This window comes from Neomonachus schauinslandi, chromosome 15 (genome assembly GCF_002201575.2).
Source record: "Neomonachus schauinslandi chromosome 15, ASM220157v2, whole genome shotgun sequence".
NCBI lineage: Eukaryota > Metazoa > Chordata > Mammalia > Carnivora > Phocidae > Neomonachus > Neomonachus schauinslandi.
This window is the reverse complement of record NC_058417.1, coordinates 40,679,725-40,695,641: the sequence shown is the minus strand read 5'-3', so window position 1 is coordinate 40,695,641 and position 15,917 is coordinate 40,679,725. Positions and strand designations below refer to the sequence as shown.

General features: G+C 51.8%; 3 protein-coding genes across 5 annotated transcripts; all 3 read right to left on the bottom strand.

The window, feature by feature from the left end:
• Positions 1-188: 188 nt before the first annotated feature.
• On the bottom strand, positions 189-738 carry AOC3 (amine oxidase copper containing 3). Its single transcript, XM_044921835.1, has one exon. The coding sequence runs from the start codon at positions 606-608 to the stop codon at positions 189-191; it is 420 nt and encodes a 139-aa protein (XP_044777770.1). The 5' UTR covers positions 609-738.
• A 6-nt stretch (positions 739-744) lies between these two features.
• AOC2 (amine oxidase copper containing 2) lies at positions 745-6,381 on the bottom strand. The gene is given in 5 exon segments (XM_021681789.2): positions 745-1,947; positions 2,272-2,401; positions 2,634-2,919; positions 4,793-6,047; positions 6,049-6,381. Coding segments are annotated over 5 exon segments (2,271 nt in total). The 3' UTR covers positions 745-1,680.
• A 2,946-nt stretch (positions 6,382-9,327) lies between these two features.
• Positions 9,328-14,467, bottom strand: PSME3 (proteasome activator subunit 3). 3 transcript variants are annotated; one of them, XM_044921858.1, is made up of 11 exons: positions 14,194-14,467; positions 13,467-13,499; positions 13,283-13,345; positions 12,980-13,084; positions 12,022-12,070; positions 11,361-11,473; positions 11,060-11,176; positions 10,848-10,915; positions 10,694-10,748; positions 10,487-10,573; positions 9,328-9,575 (listed from the first exon to the last, which is right to left on the bottom strand). In XM_044921858.1, exons 1-11 carry the CDS (start codon positions 14,233-14,235, stop codon positions 9,495-9,497), a joined length of 813 nt encoding a protein of 270 aa, XP_044777793.1. In that variant the 5' UTR covers positions 14,236-14,467; the 3' UTR covers positions 9,328-9,494. The 3 variants fall into 3 exon arrangements, with proteins under 3 accessions (XP_044777793.1, XP_021537465.1, XP_044777794.1); XM_021681790.1 differs by having other exon boundaries at positions 11,060-11,128; XM_044921859.1 differs by lacking the exon at positions 14,194-14,467 and adding an exon at positions 13,602-13,676 and having other exon boundaries at positions 11,060-11,128.
• Positions 14,468-15,917: the final 1,450 nt, after the last annotated feature.

Below are 15,917 nucleotides of genomic sequence, written 5' to 3'. Positions count from 1 at the left end.
GCTTATAGAAGCAGCAGTGGTGCAGGAGCCCGGCAGCCTGGGGCAGCTCTCTGCCGAAGATCAGCTGGTCTATGTCCAGGTACTCTCGCCTCAGCACGGGGCGGCGGTGGTAGGGCAGGGGGCCCCCGTGACGCTCCACCGTCACATCCCGCAGGTAGGAGGGCCGGGGCAGTGGCCCCACCACCAGCTCACTCACGTTGGGCTGGGGTTGTCCGCCAAAGAAGACGATGGCCAGTGCCTCCCGGGCAGGTGGGGGGCTCCCCCTGTCCAGGTGGGCCAGGGCTGCGGCCTTGGGGGGGCAGGTGCAGCTCCACCGAGAAGACGCAGTTGTCCGAGGGGCGGGCCTGGGCTGCATCCACCAGGCCTGGCCCTAGCTGCCGGGTCAGGAAGCTCATCACAGCCGTCAGCTCCTCTCGGCTCAGGTCTGCAAACAGCTGGCTCTGGCCGGGGTGTGTCCCGGGCTGGGCACTGGGGGACACGGAGGGGCAGCGGGGAGGCTGGCTGGGTTCACCCCCATCTCCTCCCCTGCCAGCTAGTAGGACACACACCAAGGCAAAAATGGTGATGACAGCTAGAGCGAGGAGCACCAGAGTGGTCTTCTGGTTCATTGTCCGTGAACAGCGGGACAGAGGACTGAACCAGAGTGGAGACGTGTATTCTCAGGTCAGCAGAGTTAGGTCTCTCTTAGCTCCTATACAGGGGGTGGGGGGGCTCCTGGGCTCTGGCTGAGGTTCCCAGTGTTCAGCCGCTCAGGATACTGAGGGTGGGGAGGGTGGGAAGGACACGGGAAGGCTGGGGAGGGGGCGGGGCAGGCCGGGCTTTCGGGGCGGGCCCCAAGCAGGGCGGGAGTGATTTCCACAGACCTTACATGGCTTTGTCTTCCAGGCTCCAAATCAGACTCCACTTTCTGGGTCAGGGTTGAAACTGGGGAGAGCTGGGGGAGGCAGAAGGAGAGTGGGATTTAAAAATAATGCAACTGACCAGTTGAGCCTGGAAAGGCACCAGCAGTAAGGAGCTGGGTCTGCGCAGCGCAGCCCCTTGTCCCCCTCGCCTGGCTTCTTCACCCAACCCCCACCTTCCAGGACCAGATGTTCCCTTTCCTGTAACTTGGAACTATTGTTGTGCTTCCAAGGAAACCCCCCCCCCAGCCCCGCAGCTTCCCAAGCGGCATTCCTTGGCCTGGTCTGTCCCTCTTGCCCTTTCTTCTTCCATTGCTAATTTCCTTGGCCAGAGTTCTTAATATTCTTGGGGTGATTCTAGATACTTCAAAAGTCAAATAGAAGAAATTCAAGCGATAAATCTTGTAGCACCTTTTATTATAAATCACACACACCATCTATTTTTACAAAATTCTATCTATTCTTCCATTTCAATGCACATGCATAAAGAAATGTCTGGTATAACGTTCACCAAATGTGAACACTGGCTATTTCTGAGTGGTAGAATTTGTGGGGTTTCGCTTGAATATCTTAATAATCATATCATTTGTATAAATCCATCATTTAAACAAAATGAACTGGAAATAAGAATTAGCGGAAGGGATATATACGGGTTTAGTGTGGGAGGCTGTTTCCTAAGGGACATTAAGAGGGTAGGAATCAAGGGAGCAGGAAGTGGAAACAGAGAGAAAGGTACAAATGTCTCAGCAACCCCCCTCCATGTCCCACCACACCCTTGGGGCTAAAAGTCCTGGTAAAAGAAAGGGGGCAGGTCTGGGACACAGGCCGCCAGGTGGGGGATGCAGGCCACAGGGTTGACACTGCAGAGCCCAGCATCCTGGCCCTTCTCAAAGTAGATGCTGCCAGGGGAGAAGATGGAGGGATCCTCATCAAAGAAGTTATAGGGTCGGAGCAAGAAGCCAACTCTGTTCCCCAGAGTCACTGTGTTGGGGACATCCTCAGCATGGGGGATATGCAGGAAGCTGGCTGTAACCCAAGCCACCAGGTCCTGTGGGAAGAGGGAGAGGCTGAAAGACTTTGTGGAGACAAGACCCAAAGAACCACCCCTCCTCAGCCACAATCCCCAACCTCTAGCCTCAGCCTCATTTCTACCTCCACCCAGCCCCGGGTCCACACAGCAGGCGGGGTGATCCTTGTGAGAAGCTGCAGGGTGGTCGGTGTCCCAGGGCTAATCTCCAAGAGAGATGACCCGCATTGGCCCCTGAATCTGAGAACTGGAAACCTACCATTCCCTCCAACCTACGGTCAGGAGCTGGGCAGCCAAGACTTCGGGCTTAAGTTGCCCCTCTCCTCTGCCCCTAGGGCTACCAACCTCTCCTAAGAGGGTCTCATTGTTGATGAAGTCAGCAAAGGCCTTAGTGGGGGTCCAGATGTCATTCTGGTAATAGATGCTGCTGCTCTGTGACTCCTCCTCCTTCCTCCGGGTCACCACGAGCTGGTATCTGACCAGGAATGTTGAAGGAAGGTGGTGTCAGATCAGGGACCATTCCTGGCCTTGAAGTCCTTTGGACCAGATTCTGTGTGAGACCATTCCCCATCCCATATCTACTTGGAGCTGAGAGGAGGCACAGGGGTGAATGGTAAACCAAGGGTAGTGAGTTGGGATCTTCAAGAGCTGGGACGGGGAAGAGGACCAGTACTTCCCTTCCACCCAGTGCCCAGAGCCCTCCTCACCTCCCCCAGCTGAGGGCCCTCTCCATGTCGCTCTCCAGGGGCATGTGTATGCCGAGGGGGCTGTGGATCTGGATTCGGTACCCACGCTGGTGACCCCAGGCATTAGTCTGGTTGCCAGCCAGATAAAGGTAGCGGGGCAGGGGCTTTCCCAAGGAAAAAGCTGTCAGGTCCTCCCTTCCGAGGACCTGCCGAGTCAGCTGTGGGCGCTGCAGCTGGTGCTCTGGACTCCAAGGGGCTGCCACAGGTTTAAACACCACGTCTTCAGCTACCACCCAGTTTTTCAGCCCTGCCAGGGGGAGGGGGGAGAGGAGTTCCACACCAGGTGAGACAGTCCCTTGTCTTCCCCATGATGCCCCACTGCGCTGGCCTGACAAAGGGCAGTGGGGCTCATCAGAGAGCATTGTGCTGGGAGCCGGAAGGTCTGGATTCAAGCACTAACCCTTCTTTGAACCTGCCCCGTTCAATATGGCTATGACCAGTCACAAGTGGCTAGTTCCATTTAAATTAAAAATTCAGTGCCTCAGTCACACTAGCCACATTTCAAGTGTTCAACTGCCACATGCATCAGACGACACAGATGGAGAATATCCATCACCGCAGAGTTCTGTTAGCACTGGTCTACCCAGTGGACCTTGGACCGATTCTATGCTTCTCTGATTCTCTTTCTGAATCTCTATAGTAGGCATAATAAAAGCTGTTCTGTGGCTGAGCTCTGTAAGTGGAAAAGCACACGCAGGTGGCTAGTTACATTCTTGTAACTATGAAAGAGAGATTTGTCTTGGAGAAGCTGGCTGGAAAAACCCAATCCCCTTCCAGGGCGCCCTGCATCTACCTCCCAGCTCTGAAACTTTGCTTTCCTTCTCCACAAGGTAGGGACCCCTTTGTTTTTTTCTGAAGGGAGTAGTTTTAGATCTTATATTGCCTGAAAGCTCCCTAGAACTCGACTGCACTCATAATGTACACCCACCCTCCCCACTTGGCACTTGATGATACTCTCTTTGCAGGTTCGGGTGTCAGTTCCTTTAAACGGGACCGATTGTGAAGGCCCCCGGCCCCCTACAGAGCGCTGTTTGTGCTGAGGCCAGCATCTCTGCTGCTTGTCCCTCACGCTCCACACTACAGGGATCCAATACATGTGACTTGACTTTACTTCCCGAGACAAGGCTCTTTAATGCCAAAAATGCTGGAGAGAAACTTCAAAGTCTTATCCCAAATATGTCAAAGAATAGATAATAGACTCCTTTCAGTCATGCAATTTTCTTAGTTCTCCTCCCACCCGAAACCACGTCTTTATAGTCCAGAGGGTAAGAAAATGTTTCACAGAAAAGATGCCTAGTTACAAACCATTATACCGGGGCAGTTGCTTCTTCCTCCATCTCCCCCCACCCTCCTCAGTTTGGCGAGGGTCTGGTAGGTTGCTACTTTTCTTTCTGGGTCTAATAGTCTGTGATTCGGTAAGCTTGTTATTTTGTTGTTGACAAACGTCCGTCAGGAGCAGCAAGTCCTCTCTGTGCTTTAAGCCCCACTTGAAAAATCCCTTTCTACACTTGCAGCAAGCCTATTGCGTGCCTGCCGTGTCACCGGAGGGCCGGCGGTGAGGACATGTGCTGGCAGGGATGAGAGGACCCTCCCCAGGACGACAGTGGGGCCACCAACCTATGTCCTGTTTTATGAAATCCTGTTAAACAAACCCCTACTAGCACCCCCCTCCTCGTGCCCCAGGACCACTCTACACTGAAAACCTCCATAGGCTGCTTCCTACCTCTGCTCAGGCCCTGCTTTCCCCACCTCCACTGGCCCCCAGAATCAGGAAAAAAAACGTAAGCGCCCCACCCCCAGGCAAACTCACTAGCCGCAGAGGCACTCGAGAGGAAGCCAGCCAGGCACGGCCACTGCATTTAAGCCAGTTTCACAACCACAGTGAGGCAGAGGGGCCGGGTGAGCAGGGTCGGGTAGGGACACCCCTTCTACCTTCGGCCAGATACCCAGCACGCCCAGCGTTTCAGGCTGACTGCAGCCGAATACGCTCCAATCAGCCCCTGCTCCGCCGCCACCGTATGTCGTGGTGCCGGCCTGCCACCCTCTGCCGCTTCTGGCTCGATCTGGGGGCCTCCCTTCCCTCTGCACCCCCAAGTCTCAGTCCTCACCCGAGCACTCACCTGCCACGTCCAGGTCCAGCTTGAAGTGGAAGGCATGCGTGTGCACTGCCCCCAGCACTCGTTCCCCCACACGGTTCCCAAAGAGGAGGCTCTCCTCACCCCCACTCAGGAAAGCCGTGTTGACATAGCCCGTGGCATGGACCCGCCCTTCCAGCGCCCCATTTGGGTGCAGTACAAAGTCCCAAACGTAGTCATAGTTGCCTACTGATGACACAGACCTGACTACAAGGGCCGAGCCAGCCAAACCACCATAGAAATGACTCTCAAGGTGATTGTGGTGCCTCCGAAGGGGTAGTCCTTGTGCCTCCTCAAATACACACACAGCCCCCGGGAGCAACTGGACTGCCCCTGTACCCACTAGTATGTGGATGTCCACCATCGTCGATTGATAGGGGCAGTCGACTCCCCGAACCAAGCCCCGGCTGTGACGGCCAAGTCCATAGCTGCTATCCAAGTATCTGGTCATCATTGTCTTGGGTGAGTCAGCACCATAGACGGATACACACTCCTGGACACTGACTTCATAGGCCACCCGCTCGCCCTTGAACCGAATATCAAAAATCCTCATGCCACTGAACACCCCATGACCGAAGGTAAATGTCCAGAGGGAGGATGCCACCAGGTTCCCTTGCACACTATATTGGGAGCCCTGGGGTGAGAACTGAAGAGGAGGGAGAGGACCTGGGGAGGTCCGGGACTTCAAGGATGAAGCCCCATTTGGCAGGGGGAGAGGAACCCTAACCACTTCCAGCCGGCCAGCCTTAAACTCCCATTCCAACTGGCCCAAGTCTGCATAGTAGCGCCCGAGGTAGAAGACCCGTTGGACAGCCCAGTGGGCAGGGTCCAGGGCCCTGTGGTCCAGCAGTAGCTCCAGCCCCACTGGGTGAAGGAAAATCCCAACACCTGAGATGTTATGGTAGAGGGCTATCCAGGTAGCACGGTCCCCCGAGCGCAGGCCACTGGGGGTGGCATGCAGAGGTGCCAAAGTGGAGCCATTGTAGTTGAAGACAGAAGCCAGAAAGACTGGTGCCTTGGGGAGCTCCACTTCCTTCAAATGCTTCCACATCTGGGTAAACTCAGCTCCCAGCATGGGGCGGCGGTGGTAGGGCAGGGGGCCCCCGTGTCGCTCCACCGTCACATCCCGCAGGTAGGAGGGCCGGGGCAGTGGCCCCACCACCAGCTCACTCACGTTGGGCTGGGGTTGTCCGCCAAAGAAGACGATGGCCAGTGCCTCCCGGGCAGGTGGGGGGGCTCCCCCTGTCCAGGTGGGCCAGGGCTGCGGCCTTGGGGGGCAGGTGCAGCTCCACCGAGAAGACGCAGTTGTCCGAGGGGCGGGCCTGGGCTGCATCCACCAGGCCTGGCCCTAGCTGCCGGGTCAGGAAGCTCATCACAGCCGTCAGCTCCTCTCGGCTCAGGTCTGCAAACAGCTGGCTCTGGCCGGGGTGTGTCCCGGGCTGGGCACTGGGGGACACGGAGGGGCAGCGGGGAGGCTGGCTGGAGCCACCTTGGCTGGTCAGCAAGACATAGGCCAGGGCAAAGATGGTAATGAGGGACAGTGCCAGGAACACGAGGACTACCTTGAGGTTCATGCTGAATGCAGACAGCTGAAAGGGGAGTCCTCCCAGCTGCTCCTTCCAGTTACTGACATCAAATCAGGGCTTATATTCAGTAGGATGGATAGGAATGGAGAAAACTCCACCCTGTGGGTTGGACAGGAAATTTCTGACCTTAATTTATATAATTCTGTTCCAATTTTCTGTTCGGTGGTTTGCCTCCAGGCACCACTTCCACGTGCAAAGGCTCTCCCCTGCCCCTGAGCTCCTGGCGGCAGCATGGCAGGAGCTCTGGCTGCCATCACTCAGACCAGGCTAGAGGGCATGTGGATTAACCCTAAACTCTACCTTTCCCTCAGAATAGGTCTGAGGAAGAATGCAAGTCTCAGGTGCCCAGTTAAGTGCTGTGTGCTACACGCAGGCACCAGAACTATCCATTTCCCTACCTCCTAGCAGGCACCACCCGCCAATATTCCCACAACCCACGGCCCAGGTCAGCAATAAGCACTTGGCCAGCTGCCAGAGGCCAAGACCTTGCTTTGTAGTATCAAGCCTCTTCTATCTAGTCAGTGGGAAAGGCAAGGTGAGAGCCTGGGATCAGCAGGCAGATCCCTACGCTGTAGGACCTCAGAGGAGTTACTTCTTATGAGTTTCAGTGTCCTCATCTATAAAGGCGGGGTAAACTACCCCAGATTCATGAAAATTAAAGGTCACGCACCTAAAGCACTTAACAGAGCCTAACACAGGCTAGGCATTCAAAAATTGTTAGCTACTGGTACCGATCTCTGAAACAGACTACAGCAGACGTTCCTCCACTGTTCAAGACCTTAAATCTCTTTTCGCAGAGACAATGAGGGGATCATTGGATATCAAAAGGCTACTCTGCAAGGTGCAAGTTGAGGAAACTTTATTTCAGAGAGAGCTAGGATCCTAGACAGCCCTCCCAAATCACTGGAAAACCAAAAGCAGGAATCCCTGGCATCTCCTCAGGAGATTAAGACACTGTTCAGCAGGGAGAATTAGTATAAGGTCAAGAAAATGACCGGGTAGGCTGTGCCTCAAACCAGGTGATCCCCCACACGCGGAACTAGGGCGGCCTCTACTGGCAGTTCATGGGTATCACCGGGGAGAGAGAGCAAGGAATTGCAATCCTGGGGGAAGTTAGACAGAAGGAGCTCAGGTTTGGGAAGAGCTAACTTTCACATAAATTCAGACTGAACACAAATGAAGGACCCACCCCTGCCTCTTGGTAGGCAGAAGCCTCAGTCTTTCCATTATTTTAGAGAAAAGAGGCAGCTCAATTGCTAATAAAAACACCCAACAGGGTGGCTGGAGGTGTATGTGGAGGTGGGTGTCCCCGTATGCACGCACTTGAGTGTGGGTATGTCCCTAGCCACCAGAGCATCGCACCAGGGTCTGCAGCTTTAGAAAGAGGTCAAAGTACCTGCATTTTTAATAATTTCTTGACATGGTAAAAGAATTTTACATTACGATCCAAGGGTGATAGAGTGAGGAGGGGCAGCAGAATAATCCAACAAACAAAAAGGGAAACTGAGAAACACATGGTGGGGGGGGGGGTAGGGTTTTAGCTGGAAGGGATCTGGAGGGTGGGTAGGGGCACTGCCCAACTAAAATGCAATTGGTTTGTTACTGAGTACTATTCATGGGAAGACAGCATCCTGACCCCTTCTCTACAGCATACTGGGAGTAAAAATGATGCGGCCGCATGGAAATGTGATTGGGGTTGAAGGCAAGAGGAAGAGAGGGGAAGAATAAAAGTCAGAAACAGACACCGAGAGAGTCACTGGCAGGCTGACCGCAGATCCGGACTCTCCAGTAGCGGCAGAATAACAAAGTGGGGGTTTGATGAGGGTTAACAGAAAAGCTGTAACAAGTGATATCTCTGGAAGTTTTGAGGAATAGGAGGCAACTCTTCTATGGTTTTGATTGCCCAGTAGATTTTCACATACACACAACGCGTACACGCATGTGTGTGCATCACACACATGTACGCACAGGTGCTGCTGCCCTTGGAAGCACGGTGCTATAAATAAGAGAACTATCTGTCCCATCAGAAAGCCCAGCCGGGGCAGCAGCATCTGGCCCTCACAGCTGCAGACAGCCCCACCCCAATTTACAACTGGCCTAGGAAGAGGCAACCAGCAGAGGACCGGCCTTTGCAATAACACCCAAAAAGACCCGAGTCAGAGAGGAAGGGCCCTTCCCCAAATCCTCTGCTTCTCATCTCTCAGCTCTCCTCCAATTCACCAGCCTCTGGGCACCAAGAGGCTATATATAATAGCAGAACGATGGGCCCCGGTGGGTGAGGACCAAGACGACGATCACCTTCTGAATGGTGTGTTTGTGACAGAATTCATGGGGTGGGGGTTGGGGGGACGGCGGGACAAAGGAAAACAACACAGACGATGGGATGGGGAAATCAGGTAACGGAGTAGGAAGGCATGTGCGTGCATGTCTGTACGTATGTGTCCATCACACACATATGTGTATGTGAAAATCCTAGTTATAAAAACATTTCAAGGAGCTAGGGACTTGGCGGAAGGCCTAAGGTGTTTCTTGTCATGATCAGGTTCAAGGTGGAACGTATGTGGATGGGAGACCCTAAGTTATCATCAGGGAAACTGTGGGAGGGAGGATCCAATGTCCCACACAGTGGCAAGAGACACTAACCTTACATCAGAGGAGAGGAGCTGGAAACCTCCCCCCACCCCAGTTCCTAAAAAACACCTAGCACTTTCCTTCCAGTTCCCTCAGCTTCTAATCCGCTAATCAACAGAAGGAAGAAAACACAAAGCTCAAGACACAGGAGGGAGAGGGCAGGGAGAGAAAACACAAGTATTCTTGTGTCAACATCCTGCAGACACAAACCTGGACTTCTCCAGAAATTAGGACAGGTCGGGTGTGGGGTATTAGGGAAGGAAAGAGAAGAGTTCCTGAGGCCTGAAAAAAGAGGTAAACACGTCACAGAACTACATGAGAGTTTCATTAGACTCTAACTAAAAACAGAGAGAGGTGTGATTACTATTTCCAGCCAGTTTCCCCATCACGATAGTCATGTAACAAACCAAGGCAATGTCGGTCTTGAGCCAGACTCACAGAGTCCCCTGGCCCTGGCCCCGGCCCTGGCCTCAGTACAGTGTCTCTGCATTGCTGCTCCGGGGCCGTTTGATCTTCTCGATATTTTTCAGGATCATGTCATGTAGAGTGACCTGGGAGAAGAGGCCAGGGAGTCACATTTGTTCCACCCCAACCCCCCAAAGAAACCAGATACCCCACAAAGCCCCAAGCAATGATATGCAGATCCCCATCTCACTCACTGGAACCTCAGTTCAGGGCGGCTGCTTCTCCTCTCTATACCCACACACCAGGGGGGATTCCTGGGAAATTCCCAGGCCCCAGGTGTCTAATAACAACTAGCATTCATTGAGCACCTAACATAAGCAACAATTGTACTGGGTCTTTTAATGTGTTATTTTACTTTACTTTTTTTTTTTTTTAAAGATTTATTTATTTGAGGGAGAGAGAGAGCACGCACACAGACGCGCATGCACAGGAGTGAGGGAGGGGCAGAGGGAGAGAATCTCAAGCAGCCTCCCTGCTGAGCGTGGAGCCCGGCACAGGGCTCAATCCCACTACATATGAGATCATGCCCTGAGCCGAAATCACAAGTTGGATGCTTAACCAACTGCACCACCCAGGCGCTCCTATTTAACTCATTTTTAAAAACCATCTTTGTAAAAAACAAAACAAAAAAATCCCCATCTTCGTGCCATAGATACTCTAAGTTCTATCTTAGTGATGTTCTAGCTTAGAGATGAGAAAACTGAAGTCTAAGGTTCAACAACTTGCCCAAGGCCACAGATTACAGGAAGAATTGGCTCTAAACCCGAGCCTGTCTGACTCTAATGTCTACATCTTCACACCTCTACTGCACCGCATCCCCTGCCGTCCAAACAGAAAGGGAGATCCCCAGCTACGCACCCGCAATGAGCTCATAATTCTCACCACTCAATGGATGAGAATTTATCCTTTTATCCCACTCCCTCTCCCATCTCGAACCCCAGGGAGTGGCCAGGACTAACAGCCAGGGTGACTGAGGGCAGGGACCAAGGTTACTTACATATTGATTCCTTAGCTCTGATATAATGAGCCGAAGGCTGATATATTCTTTCTCATCAATCTCTGTCACGGTGCGGCGATAGTCCTCCTGAAAGGGGGACAGGGGAAAGGCTAGTCCCCGAGGCCGGCCTGTCCACAGGCAGCTCTGGCTGAGAAATGGCCACTCCTCCCTCTCCCTTCCACCCTCAGACCCCAAACCCTTACTTACCACATGGGGATATTTAGCTATTTTAGAAACCAATTTGGCTCTTGTAATATAATATCTGAAAGGAGAGATAAAAGGAGGAAGCTGCAGGAGACCCTGGACGGTGCTTGCCGCATCACCAGCCCCCAAGTCCTGGGCCAAGCCCAAGAAGCCCTACCTAGAAATCTGGTCCAGATAAGATGCAGCTTCACTCTCAACAGTTCTTAGTTCTGCAACTGTCTCCTCCTAAAAAAAAAAAAACAAGTGTTGAGGTCAAGTCACTTCCACGTCACCCGAAGAGCAGACCAAGAAAAACACACACAAAGCAGGTTGAAAAGGAGAATAAACCTCCCGGACCTTCCTGTCCAGTTGGTAATACAAGCATGTTACCTGAATGGAGACCCCGAAGTTGTTCCCATCTTCTATCCTGGGAATCAGGAGCTGTACCCACATTTTGACCTGAAGGGTGAGAGGACCAATATATACATATGAGGACCCTTGCCTTTTCTGCCAAAGCCACGAAGTACACAATCCATGCTGCTAGGACCAGATGCCGGGAGCAGGGGAGCCAAGACACTTCACGTGCCAACTCCTCTATCACCGCCATGCCTCCTGCCCCACATCCAACATTTTTCATAGTTTAAGCCAGGCTCTTTGGGGTCAGCCCACAGGTCACTAGCCCCTGCCTCACCGTATTGCATTTCTCAATCAGCAGCCGGATCTCAGGTTTCACTTTCTCAATAATGTCCACTAGCTGCTGGTTGCTTTTTAGCATCCCATTGGGCATCACGAACACCTTGGTTCCTGGAAGGGACATGAAGAAGGTCAAATGACTGGGGTGGAGGACAGGACATTAACACCCCCCACCTTTCTCTCTTCTTCCCCAGACCCGTGAGATGCTATGACCTCTGCCTTTTATCTGTCACAATCCTATCGACAAACCATGACCCCACCAACAGAATCAAAAAGAGAAAATGCATGGATTAGCAAATGAGTGTCTAAAGTATGCCAAAAGTCTGAAGAACAAAGAAATTAAAATATGCTCTAAAGATTTAATGTACCAACTATTACTGAAGAAGAGAAAATAATGTGAAACTGGGACTTCTGTGAAAAACCTGAGATGTGTAGCCACCTCTAACCTCTCTCCCTTGGGAGTCCACACTAAGTCAAGCCCTCCCTGTTTATTGGGAAATTAGGTTTTGGGCGCTAAATAATGACCATGTTTGGAGAACTTAGGAATGCTAACTCTGGAAAAGCAAATCCGATCTTGTTTCCTGACCAGAGACTGCCAGATCAATCCTCCTGCTCAGGGCTGCAAGCCAGGGAGTAGGTGGGGTAAGGCTGGCTCTTACCTTGGAAGGCCTCTTCACACTCATCCAACCTTCGCTTCTTGTAAGTGGGCTAAGGATACAGAGACAGGAATTAGCCTGCTCCGGACACCCATAACCCCATCACAAGTTCCCCTTCCAGCAAATCTAATCCCTTCTTTGGCCCCATAGGTTGTTTCAATTTATGCACAATTTACTAAGCACAGTCAGGGCTTTAAGGAAAGAGTCTTGCCACAAAGCAACTTACACTCTAGTTGGGAAGACCAACCTTTCAACTAACACATTAAGCAATTAGGGGAGAGGAGTTGATACTATAAGTAAACAGTAAAAATGAACCATTCAGTGCAGGGTGAGGATAATTAAGGGAATATGTACAAATCTTCTGGTTCCACAAAGAAGCACAATATTCAATCAACAAACATGTATTTAGCACCTGCTATGTACCAGGTGCAGAACTAGGTGCTGGGGATACAAAGTTGATTAAGACAGTTTCTGCTTTCCAGAATTGCAAGCTCTATCAATGAGACCGTAACTAAGAGAACAATACAGTGTTATCACTGTTGTTATAAAACGTGGACATATAACTGACAAGCACTAGGTGCTAAAGATATGGAGCAAAGACAGGGACTGCAGTTATATAGCAAGAACTGCTCATCCTGTAACAACACTCAAGACACAAACAGGTGAGAAAAATCTTGCTTAGAGCCACAGGGACAGACCAGACAACTTGAGGGAACTGTAGCTATTAGTCCTATTTGGAACTTACTTTAAGACAGAGTAGCATTAGGTTATACACTTCATGCTATAAACGAAAATCAGGGTCTAAAAGTGGTATACTGGAATCATCATGTCATTAAGAGCCCTCGTTCCTAGATCCTAATAGCACTGTTTCCTCTGTACATGTTCAAATTGACTAGGAAGTAGAGAACAGAGAATAGAGAACTACTGCTTCAGAATACAAAGAAAAATGCAGGACACTCACACCGTCCAGTCCATCGTGGCTATTGGTGAGAAGAATGGGGTCAGGGACTGGGAGATTCATGTCTGAGTGGATCTGAGTTAGGTCATGGATGTTTAGGATTGGTTCCTGAAAGAGAGACACCCACCCCCAAAACAACATTAGTCTTTTCAAAATGAACAAAGAACTATTTCATTTGAAGGGCAAGAAATGAGAATATTTTACTGCACAAAACAAAATAGAATCGACACGTGATTTCTCCCATTTGACAGAAAGACCAGAGCCAAAAAAACTGGGGAATTTGAAGAAAAGAAAAGGGTCTCTCACCTTCAAAAAACTATCAAGTTCTAACAACTTCTTTGGGAAAAAATTTGCCACCAAGTCTTCTGCCTAAAGATGAAGGAAAATACAGCTGAATTAATAACTGTGGGAAGGTCTCTCTCCACAAATCTCTTCTTTAGGAAATTCCCAACTATCAACCAATGCTTATTTTTCTATTTACTGCACTCACCTCACTTGTGATCCGCTCCCTGAAAGAATCAACCTAAAATTAACAAAGAGAACAATTCAGTAACAGCAAGTCAGCACCTGGCAACAGCGGTAAGGGCAGGATGGGAAAACCCAAATTCAGCTGTCTTCCCCTCACCTTGTAATTGTAATGAGAGGCTGAGAGGCCCCCAGACTGTAAGTACTTTATTTTTTTGAGGATCCATTTCTCCATCTCAGGAGAGGGAAGCGGGGCTTGAGGGTAGCACCCACCTGTCTTCCCTCCCACCCTCCCTCCCCGTATCTGAAGCTGTCTGAATTTGAGAGCAAACAAAAGGCAGGTAGACAGGCGAGATGTGAGCTCACAAACGTGCCAAGCCCCCATCCAGACCTAGCCTTTGATACCAGGCAGGCCTGACGCCAAGGGTAGGGGTACAGCAGCAGTAGCATCCAGAGGGGGGACGTTGCCGGGCTGGGGGACTTCCAGCTGTCACTGGCCTAAAGTGCTGAGTCCACCACGTGTCCGCGGAGGTCTCCCCGGGACTCTCCACCACCAGACGCGGTTCAGAAGGCCACCCTATTATTATCCTCTCCCCCGATGCCGTCTCCGGGAGTGGGGGGCTGGGCTGAGCTGAGCGGAAGCTCAGAGCTGGTGTCCCCAGGGAGACAAAGACGCCACGGGGAGTGGGGAGCCGGTCAGACTGCTCGGGGATCGAAGCGAGGGGTTAGGAGGCCCGGACCGGTGCCGCTACCTTGAGCTTCACTTCCTGATCCACCTTCAGCAACGAGGCCATGGCCGGGCCGGGCCGTGTCCGCTCCACTGGAGACCGGAGGCGCTGTGGGCTCCGGGGAGGGGGTCAGAGGGACGGGAAGAATCTCGGCTGTTCTAGGGACGCGGCCGCCCTCGCTGGCTCACTCACTGCTCGCTCGCTCGCTCCCTCCCTCCGTGCCGTCCGCCCGCCCGCCTGCTGCCTGCTGCCTGCTGCCTGCTGCCTGCTCGCTCTCTCGCTCGCCCTCCCGGCTTTCGCCGCTCACGCCGGAAGTTACGTCACAGCCAATCGCCGGGACTCCGGAGAGGCGCACGTGCCTTGCGCAGCCGCGCTGGGGTCCAGCGCTGGACGCTCGGGGCCGGACTCGTTATTTCCCGGCTTCCTGTGCCGGGTAAGGGTGAAGTAGGAGGGAGGGCGGCAGAGGGTGGTTTGCTGAAAACTGAGCATTGGAGAGACTCGAGTACTATTTGACATTCTGTTAGCTCGGCGCTCGCCCTCGCCAGAGGGACCCTCTGAACCGCTGCAGCATCAAGGACCGGACGGACCACGCCGTCGCGCCCCAGTGACGTCGGCCCGAGGAAGCCGGCGGGCCGGGCGTGGGGCTCGGGGGGTTTCTAGTCTGTGATTCTTGCTGCCTCCTCCCGTCGCCCGAAGCTCTGGTGTTGGGCTGGAGCCAAACAGAAGTCAAGTTCTGTTGTACCAGGCTTCCCCACCTTTCTCCGCCACTAATTCTCATACACTTGGAGACCTCAGAGATCAGCTGCCTGATGGGCAAATTGACACCCAGAGTTGGGCATTGCTTGTCCAAGGCTACATAGTGTTTCCAGTAAACCTGGACCAGAACCCAGATCTCCTGACTTCCAGGACAATGCCGTATCTATTTTCCTAATAAGAGGCAGAGACCATACTCAGTCGTTAAGCGTCTACCTTCGGCTCAGGTCATGATTCCAGGGTCCTCGGGTCGAGCCCCGCATCGGGCTCCCTGCTCGGCAGGAAGCCTGCTTCTCCTTCTCCCACTCCCCCTGCTTGTGTTCCTTCTCTAGCTGTCTCTCTCTCTGTCAAATAAATAAATAAAATCTTAAAAAAAAAAAAAAAAGGCAGAGACCATAGCTCTTCACTCATCCATTCATTCGGTTCGTCTCTTAACATTGGTTATTTCTCACAATAAAATGGGGGCAGGACACTGTACTAGGCCCTGGGACAGCATTGTCCCAGAGCCCAGAAATACGCGAGGCACTTATATGAGTGAAAATTATCTAGTAGCCACATTAAAATGTAAAACAGGTGAAAATAATTTTAATCATAGATTTAACCCTTTATCCAAACATTATCATTTCAACATGTAATCAATATAAAAATATGAATGAGATCTTACATATTCTTTGCTCATGCCAAGTCTTTGAAATCCAGTATGAATTTCACACTGACTGTACATCTCAATTCAGAGGTTCCACATATGACTAGTGACTCCTGTATTGAAAAGCACATCTCAGGGAAGTCAAAGGTAAACAGGACTCAAGTTCTTTGGCCTCCTGGGTCCTAATACTGGGGAAAGACATCAGAAAATAACCTGACAACATAATTGCAAAATTTGATAAATGTTTGGAAAGAAATGACTGACGTAGAGAACACCAGGGGTCTATTTTAGATAGAATGGCCAGGGCCAGCCTCTCAGATGAAGTGATGAGCTAGGATATAAAGGCGGG